The following is a 9,943-nucleotide window of genomic DNA, read 5'->3' as shown; positions in this document are numbered from 1 at the left end:
TGTCTCTGTGTTGCCGTTTCTGAGGCTTTTCTGCCATGGAACGATATGGCCCAATGTAAAGTAGCACCAGCCTGTGGTTTGTGTACAAAATACATCCCTCTTGCAATCCAAATTATAATTAACCAATAGTAGCTGAGCCTTTAGCTTGCTGCCAACACTGTTAAGAAACAGACTTTGACCCTCCTGATGTCACGTCGTACAATTTCTGGATAATCAAGTCCTCAAATTTCAACCATTTACCTCACGCTGCCATATGGGCCAACGCCAATATGCAAACCTGTTGTGCTGCTTTGAAAATATTGAATATCGCCACTGAACATCTTCTCACCACCTGCTTCAGAAAAGTCTGTTATGTGTGAGGTTTATGACTACACATCGTTTTCAGAGCGGCTGAGATTCAGGTTTGATTCGCCAGAGCCGCTGATCTTCATGTCCCATGCTGCCAACATCTCACTTGAGCTGAAAGGCTTGTGGTTTTCTCTGCTTCTTGCATCTGAAGTCATAAATTGTATCTCTAGAAGGGAAAGTTTGAATTTACCGACACAAGGTGGAATGACCTAGTAGTGATAAAGATGCATGGACTTCCTCGTGGTTGGTGTTGTGGATCATTGTCTGAGCATGGAGGTAGCTAAAGGAAGTGCCATGCTATTGGTCCAAAGGCCCATTATTCTGAAATCCCATGCTTATCACCTGAATCAGCCTGATGCGATACCTTTGAACTATTGAACTGAACAGAGGAAAATTTGCATAGCAATACACTGGTATCGTTCCAAGATACATCATTGGTTTGTAGCAAAGCTGAATTTTGGTAAGTGTTGGGTGTCTAGTTCCCCGGGTGTGATCTGAGCCCACATGGTGGTGAAATGTCCGCATTAGCTCCCCTGGGCTGATATTCCACATTACTGGATTTCTAAAAAGTCCCAGTACCCATTTTTTGAGGAAATGAAACAGTTCTCGTCTTGTTATTTTCCTGTTTGAATTGGAGAGTACATCCGCCAGGTGGCATCTGCAGGAAACTTCCGCATAGTGACCTGGTGCCAGGAGGAAGCAACCTGATTAGTACTTTAACAAATTAAAATGACACAAAACAACCACAGGGATCCTCTTTCAAGATAGTGGTGCTTCTAGCGGTTAACTATATCACCTTTTCAAAATATACTGCGTGAACTGTCCCTTTAACTCTCCTCATTTTGAGGTCAAAGAGGGCTGCAACCTTCCACAGCTGTGCAGACACAAACTGCACTTCATACCAATAAACGAATGTGCATCATCCAATAAAGCTCATTGAATGAGACGGCCTCCGTATCAATATTTCAGAGGGTGCTGTTTCCTGACGCCCGCTCGCCTGATTTCCCCCGGGACTTTGCTTCCCATTGGTTGCCCATGATCCTCACTGTCAGTGACTGCCACTGAGGTGTAATACTCAAAAAGGCTCGACACATAAGCTGACGTGACACAGGAAGTGCTGCTCACTAAAACAGGAAGTCATTCATCGGTGGCGCTCGGTTCTCAAAGCCTCTCTTGGCACATGTGAAGTCTCACATGCTCATAATGGTGATAAAGGAACTGACGCTTATTTGACTTTTGTACTTGCTGCAATTTGTAGTCCAGAGGGTAACAGGCTTTAAAGATTGGCATTTCTTTCTCTCCACACATACACACACACACACACACACACTCCAATCGACTGGCTGTCAGGTGAAAAACTGAAATATTCATGTGGGTGAAAGTGTGTGCCAGGAGTGGGGGGGGGTTCTCTGTTGCATGCACATATCATGTGTTTGTGTGTTTAACGGGATGAAGGGGTGTATGAGTGTGTATGTGAGAGAGAGGGACAGAGGCCACATTCAATATCAAAGATATCATATCAATTTTCTTGTGATCCACAGTCTCTGTCGCCATCCACAAAAAAGCATGATTAAAAAAAAAAAACAAGCTTGACACCATATCAAGAGATACATTGCCAGTTGGAGATGCGCTGGTCTGATGGCTGAAGGAATGCAGTCCGCACACTGAATGCAGCCAGAACATGTTATTCTCTTGTGTTGACAGTAAAGCCGCCTCAAAGTGAGCTGGAAATTGACAGAGAGAGAAGCTTGCAGGCAGAAAAAACTCAGTTGATAATGTTGGAGTGGCAGTCCACTAATAGAAAAGCAGCGGGGTATATTAATACACTTCAGACAGTTACATAACTCCAGCCTCTGTGTGTGTGTGTGTGTGTGTGAAAGAGAGGGATCCACGGTGCACGGTGAAGAAAGGCTAAAACTGTGTGACAACAGAGGAAGAAAAGGGGCTGAAGAGAGGGAGAGAGAGAGAGAGAGAGAGAGAGAGAGATGGAGTCTGTGTCATCAACTCAGAGGCTTTCTAAGCACCATGCAGGGTTACAGCTCTCTCCTCTGTTGCTGTTATTACAAACAGCAGCTACATCTTATAGATACTAAACTGGCCTTAGTGAGACAGTGCAACAAATACAAATACAAAAAGCAAGGTGCTGGGCAAGGTCTCGTATGGTAAGGTGGGGGGCGGGGGATTAAAACAGGACAAACACAGGCACAATGTGACAATTTTTAAGTTTCAAACAACAGCTGATATTCAAGTTTTGGAGAAACTGAGATGAAAATAATGGACTTTTTTTTTTTTGACTGAAGAGGCAAAGGTGAAGAGAGAGCATTATAAAAACCCAGTGAGTACCAACATCCTCTTTAAAACAGGAGGCAACAGGGCTTATGGGAAATGTGGTCTTCAATTTGAAAAGGTATGACACAAAAAAAATAAATAAATAAATAAATAAATAAAAATAAATCACTGACAAGTAACAGTGGATACCAATTATGATTTGGTCATTATCCAATGCGATGATCTTCCGTGTTGCTGTGTTGGATCAGTGAAACACAAACAGTTTATGGCTTTATGAGCTGACACCATGAGATATTTTTGGATGGAAGTTGCTAGAGAACTAGGGTGGCGTTGATCATTTATTGTGATCTATTATTGTCTGTCAGCCTCATCTCGCTCTCGCCTCAGTCTTCCTTTCTCCCAACTCCCACGTTTTCCCTGATTCCTCCCTCTCACATCTCTCCTCCACCCGTCCCATGTCTGCTTTTGTTGCCTAGCAACACCTCTTTAGACCTTCTCAACGATGATCTGGAGAAGTCCTTGTTAAATTTGCCACACACACACACTCGATGAACTTGTATTGTTTCCCACCAGAGGACATTTCACTGGCTTCTGCAGACTAACCTCACGCCTGACCTTCACCTTCACCAACACATGGAACTTCTCCTCTTTCGTTCCAACTCAGACAAATACTAGTTAACATACACTTTCTTAACTGGGTCAAGGAATTCACATTTCTTTAAAAATAGTAAAACCACAATTCTCAGTCAGTGGGTATAGGGTCCAGGGATCAGTGGTGGCTCCATCCAGTGCCTGCTGGGAGAACTACAGGCAGGAGTTTGACCTGTTTGTCAAGCTACCAGCTAATTTTTGAGAACATGAGCATCAATCCCAGTGTCCCTGGTAGATCTTTCACTTGAGCACTTCCTGCCCGCACTTTTGTACACACCATGTTTGTGGTACGGTCACTAGCATTTCGTCAGATCTAAATGCTGTACATTAAGTTTGATACACAGGTTTGATTGCCAATATCTACATGAAGTATAATACAAGCATAGCCTACAAGTGTGAAAGTCCAGGGACGACTGTCTTGTTTCATTAGGAGATTAAGGCTTTGAGTGACAGAAGACTAGAGCCAGAAATCACTATGCAGCTGATGAACACATGAATACTCATATGAAATAAAGTCTCACTTTATATTGACTCTAGTTTCTGTGTGCACATTCTTGTCATTATCCAGACACCACACGGATTAAGCATCACTGACGCAGCTGAAAGCTATATTTATATAATTGTCCCATAGAAACGGTGTGGATGAGTAATGTAAAATCCAGCATGCAGCAGCCACATGAAACCAGGCCTAAATGTGAGACTTGTCTGTTAAAATGTACATGAGGCACCAAACTACTGGAGTGATGTTTCAGGGCATGGTAAGGTAACAGCCACACAGACCAAGTGAGAGATCTTAGTTCATGGTGTTTTATTGGAAAAACAAAATGTAAAGACTAGCATGTACAACTTGGAATGCAGATCAACTGAACTGAACAGGACAGAACAGTTGGACTGGGCCGGGCCTCACCGCACCCACACACACATCCACACACACATCCACACGTACGCACACACACATACACACCCACAGGTTAGAAACACCGCAAAGCACCGACCCCGTCCCCACTAAGCTGAAATGAACACCCCCGTAAAATCGTAACACATGGGCAACATTTGAGGCAATATGCCTGAGCATGACTGCTAAAGATTAGGAAGCAGTAAACTCTGCAAATCCTCCACTCTATTTACAGCAACACTCTTCACATTGCCTCAGAAATTACACCTGTATATCACCTTTAAAGCCCACCCAATTCCCTCCAATAAAGAAGAAACCCACCACCCACAGGGCTCAAATCTATGCCCCAGTCCTGCATTCCCACTTCACCCCCCAAAAAAGGTAAACACACAAAGAATAGAGCGAGTATCCTGACATGCCAGAAACATAGAATCTAAAATGAGTTTGTTTTTTTAATCATTTCACTGTAATGTTTTTCTTAAAAATATCTCTGTCATCACTTAGTTCATTTAGATAAGCAATCTGCAAAGGTTCTGCTGGTTCACTCACTCCCATTCGTCTGTCAGCCAACCCCTCCCTCCTCTCTCTGGATCCCAGGGCCTCCTCAGGCCCAGCAGCAGCCTCCTGCCGCTGGGCTCACCACAATAACCTGTCTAAAGCTGCATGCATGAAGAACAGAAGAAGAAGAAAATAGGAAGTAATAGAAGAAAGGCGATCAGCCAGCCCAAAGAATCATCATGACATCACGCAGATGGAACCAGGAAGCAGAGCAGCAGAGGCCAAACCAGCCGGCTGCAGAAAGGCTGCTTGGCTAACGAGTTGTGATCTGATTGGGCAGCTCAGAGCTGGGGGGGGGGGGGGGGGGGGGGGGGGGGAATACGAGCCGGTACATGCAGATTAATTTAGGGTTGTTGTTTTTTTTTTTTTTTGGTTGTGTTTTTGTTTTGTTTATTTATTTTTTTTTAACCTTTTTTGAGCTTGTTTATGTGGACAGATTTTCAGTTTTCCAACATTCAGTTTAAGTTTTCTATACAGAAACAGTATGAATAAATGTAGATTTTTGCAATAAGAGGTAAGTGAAACATTTGACTGATTCTTTGTCTTTGAATGAGGGCCCACTTCATTTGGCGGTCATCATCTGGACAAATTCTGTAAGGAGAAAAAACATAAACAAAGAGGAAAAAAAACATTAACATTAAACTGATACTGGTACAGGGTCGAGCACTCCAACCCATGACATGGATTATGCTGAAACCATTGTTGATTCATCAATCCACCCCTTTTGAAACAGTACCAACATTACTTTTCCCTGTTTTCTAGAGCAAAAACCTGTCCAAGTTAACAGCACTCAGACTGATCACTATCTGTACAAGCATTCAAAAATGAGCACTAGCATTTATATTTGAACGCTGTCTTTACTGATCATTAGGTAGACTGACAGGAAGCAGCCAAGAGCTTTTATCTCTCCCTCACAAACATGCACGCACATTCAATTATCATGGAGCTCTGGGCTGTCATTGATGAGTGTTTGCTGCTTACATAACAGCGTTCTGTTACACACAAACAGGAAGTAATTATATAATACTGCTGATGGAAGAAAGGAGGTGTGTGTGTGTGCAGCTGTGTCTGTGTGGGTTAATCTATGCCTTTGACTGTCTGTCCTAGTACCAGTGGTGTGTTCTTTGTGGCGATGTCTCCATTCTGACTTCACTCTCCCATACCTTCATAGTTGACCTGTCCGTCTCCATCGATGTCGGCTTCTCTGATCATCTCATCCACTTCCTCATCTGTTAGCTTCTCTCCCAGGTTAGTCATCACATGACGCAGCTCTGCTGCACTGATGTAACCATTACCATCCTGCCCACAAATATATGGTCAGTCACACACACAAAAAGTCTTGTCTAGCCTTAAATTGATAAAATTAGTGATGCAATTTGTTTAAATATTAACTGTATAATTGCTCAACACCACTCTGACTATATGGCAGGCCTTAACATAACTGGTTCTAATGAGATGTTTGACTGGTCTTTACAGCATGTATGAAAACTTCAGATTATCTTTATGATCATCTCGATCATCCATGGTTTCTTGTGGAGACTTGTGATATTGATGGTCAAAGGTTGTGATCACTGCCATCAACAAAGCTATCCTTTTTTTCCCCCAATCATTTTGAATTGTTTCAATGTCCCTCGTGTTTTTCACGTGTTGTGTCTTCAGGTGCTTCGCAGGGTGCTCCAAGTTAAACAGTGTGTATTTTAGCCACGTTGCACAGTATGTCAGCAGTGCCTGGAGCAACATAAATGTTTTCCCTTTGGCTGTATGTCAAGTTTAACTACATCTTTGGCATATAGCAGACTACTAATCCCCTTCCTCAAGCACCAGCAACTTTCGCTTACTTTCTCTTGTCCATTTTCAACAAAACTATCCATGTTAGCGAGACTGCTACTACAAAGCAACCAGAATGAGGTAACACTACTTGCTCTCTGTTAAAAGCAACAAAAGTTCACCTTGTGTTGAAGGGGAAGGAGGGGGAAATAAACCCAATCTACATGCTGTTTCAGAGGCTTTCTCGCCCTGAAATAACAAAAAACTCCGGGGCACAACACTTGATAACTGAACTTCATGGCATGAAAATGATCTCACTTTGAGGTAGACCATCACCCCAAAATAGATAGTAACACAGACTAACAATATGTAGGTTAGGACAAAAGGTTTAGGCTATTCTAAATATATGATGGCGCTGTTTAAAAACCTGCATGAATTCCATACATTTTCTCTTTATGTATGTCAGTTTCTTCCTTAGGGCGGTTCTGTGACCCTGCTCCCAGCTTCCTTTTCTTTGACAAGATAAACATTTTCCTCATGCAACAGAGCTATGCAAAGACACAAATGCACACATGCACACACCCATGCCTACCTTATCAAAGACCCTGAAGGCCTCCCTGATCTCTTCCTCACTGTCTGTGTCCTTCATCTTCCTCGCCATCATCGTCAGGAACTCTGGGAAGTCAATGGTCCCGTTGCCTGGGATACAAATGTTCAGAAGTCAGTGATACAAAAAAGTTTCAACTCAGCTTAATAATGAAAGCCTTCCCAGAGCCGAGGAGGAAATGTCATACCATCAGCGTCCACCTCATTGATCATATCCTGGAGTTCAGCCTCAGTTGGATTCTGACCCAGCGATCTCATGACGGTGCCAAGCTCCTTGGTGGTGATGGTCCCATCACCATCCTTATCAAACAGGGAGAAGGCCTCCTTAAACTCTGGACCGGCAGAGATAAGAAAAGAAAAGGAGATATGGAGAGGTTGAAAAGTGAAGCAATCAGATAAAGTGTGACAACACAAACAAAACTGATACTACAGCACAGATCTATAAAGACAACAGCCTATGTGTTTGATGCCAGTGCCGTTCAAAGTTGGCACACTTGTGTTCAAACAAATCAATACAAAGCACTGTCATTGAGTGTCACCTTACCGGCAATCTGCTCTTCTGTTAGTTGGTCAGCCTAGAGAGAAAGAAGAGGAGAGAGAGGAGAGATGGAGAAAATCTGCTTTTATCATCTGACAGTTATATTCCTTAAACAAGAGGCTACTAAATCAAATGTCCAGAAAAGTAACACCTTATCTTGTCTCTTTCCGACACCACCCTGTCAAAAAATGCAGGTGTGAACTAGAGCCATGACCTCATGGCATCATAAACACACCATCACAGCAGAATGAGAACTTCAAATGCCAGACCACTAAGCAAGCAAACGCCCCAACACACCACCTTGTGCTCCAGGGAGCGCTAATTAACATAATATATTTAACTGATTGTGTGTGTGCACGTGTCCATGACTTTCCACCTGAATGTCAGCAAAATGGATATCTGTCAGATCCGTGACCAGTTTCATCGCTTTTGGCGCTGGTGCTTTCGCACCCCCTCCTTTTCCTCCAGCTCCCCTTCCTCCTCCCCCGTCCAGCCTCAGCCCCCCACTTCCTCCTGCTCCACCTCCTCTGTGGTGTTTCAAATCCATCCCACCTGCTCCTCCGCCCCCAATCACTCCTGTTTTCATGCTGAGGCCATCCAGTGCCCCTCGCACCATCACCAAGCCTTCAGCTAGACACTCTGTCCGCTTGCTGTTCTGCACGCCTTGCTTTTTCACCTCGGCCAGCTCAGCATTGGTGCGCTGCAAGCAGTTCCTCAGATCCTGTAGCTCTTTGACCAAGCCGTCCATGCGGCTGGACGACGAGTCCACCAGCATCTGGAGGAAGGTTTTGTAGTTCCTCTCCTGCTGCTGGATGAGCTCCTTGTAGAAGAACTGCTGCTCGTCCAGGAGGTCATAGACAGTGGACAGGCTCACAAGCTCGTCCTCTGCTGGGTACAGAGCTGCTTTCTTAGGCAGCATGCTGGGGGACACTGGCAGGGGCAGGCAATGTCTTAGATGGGAAAAAAAAAAATCAATTGAATGAATAAATGAGGGCCAGATGGAGGGAGATTGATGTCTATCAGAGCCACTTGATGGGTTTTACTGATGTATGGACAGCAGTTGGTGCTGTCTCTGTGAAATGGTGGGTAATGAATGAATAAACAGGACTCAAGTAGATGAGAGGCAGCTTGATTGATCGATGTCTCTTACATTAAGGAGAACACAGATGAATGCGTAAAGTTAGACTTGTCTTTCACTCCCTCTAGATGGTGAGTGGATGGATGAATAGATGACAGAAGTCTTCTCGATCCCTCTAAAATGGTAAGCATCAGCAATGGGCAATGACCTCCTTCAGTCCTCTGGATGAGTGGAAGAATGGATGAGATCTCTGTTCAGGATAGCTGGATGATGAAAGTCAGCCTCTGTTGATGTTTGTCTGGCTGGCTGTCCATCCGTCCGTCTGTCTCTCAGTAAATCTGTCTGCCTAAAAATCTGTCTCTCTGTTCTTGTGTCTTGCAGCATTGCAGAGTGTACGTGACTAGACGCTGTCCTTCCCTGGCTGCATCTGACTCCAACTGGGTGAGACTTTGGAGAGCCTCACTTGCTGTAGTGCTGTGTGTGTATGTGTGTCTGTGTGTGCTTGTGTTAGAAAGACTGTGAAAGGCTTAGCTGTCTGTCCACCACTTTGACAGCTGTACTGTCAGGACAGACCAAGGGAGACAGAAATGGATGGATGGAGTGAAGTGTCCACCTCCTGCAGCAGCCCTGGTGGACAGTATTGAGTATCAATAGAGAAAGAGCCTTCAACAGTCTGATGGAGTGTGTGTGTGCGCGTGTGTCCCAGGCCAGGCCAGAGGAGGTCATGCAAACGTGTATGCAAGGAGAACTGATTTACGGCATGTGTGAGGAATGGTCTCCACATCAGGAGAAGGGGTAACAGAGGGGGATTTTTTGTGTGTGTGTGTGTGTGTGCGTGTGTGTTAAACTGTGGATCTGTGGCCTGTCATCTAATCACTACAGTTGCAGCTCCCAGGGAGGATCAGTTGGCTGGTCATCTGACCTCCCAGTGAGCATCATGGGTCATAAACACATGACCCAATGGCCTCCTCAGGCTTGGCCACTCTCTCCACACATGGCCTCATATCAGTCCCCCTGACTGACACACACACACGCACGCACACACACACCGACACATGCATGCGCACGCCCACACACACACACACACCTATTTCCCAAGGCATCGGTCTTATTGAGTCCAGTGTGAATATGATGTCAAAGAATTTATGTATAGGTTTCTAATGGTTACATGAGTCAACATGGAAAAATCTGCTTTTTCCAAAAATTTTGACTG

At 44.4% G+C, this 9,943-nt stretch overlaps 1 protein-coding gene across 1 annotated transcript in view; it reads right to left on the bottom strand.

Moving 5' to 3' along the window:
• Window positions 1-4,081: 4,081 nt before the first annotated feature.
• Window positions 4,082-9,943, bottom strand: part of calm1a (calmodulin 1a) — a 9,798-nt gene continuing 3,936 nt past the window's right edge. Inside the window, exons 2-6 of the mRNA XM_030044398.1 lie at window positions 7,659-7,689; window positions 7,303-7,446; window positions 7,101-7,207; window positions 5,905-6,040; window positions 4,082-5,332 (exon numbers count right to left, since the gene is read on the bottom strand). Coding sequence (XP_029900258.1) covers window positions 5,304-5,332; window positions 5,905-6,040; window positions 7,101-7,207; window positions 7,303-7,446; window positions 7,659-7,689 — 447 coding nt within the window. The 3' untranslated portion in view covers window positions 4,082-5,303. The remainder of the gene's footprint in view (window positions 5,333-5,904; window positions 6,041-7,100; window positions 7,208-7,302; window positions 7,447-7,658; window positions 7,690-9,943) is intronic.

The sequence above is a fragment of the Myripristis murdjan genome, chromosome 22 (assembly GCF_902150065.1).
Source record: "Myripristis murdjan chromosome 22, fMyrMur1.1, whole genome shotgun sequence".
NCBI lineage: Eukaryota > Metazoa > Chordata > Actinopteri > Holocentriformes > Holocentridae > Myripristis > Myripristis murdjan.
Note: the sequence above shows the minus strand (reverse complement) of the source record. Positions and strands in the feature narration are given on the sequence as shown.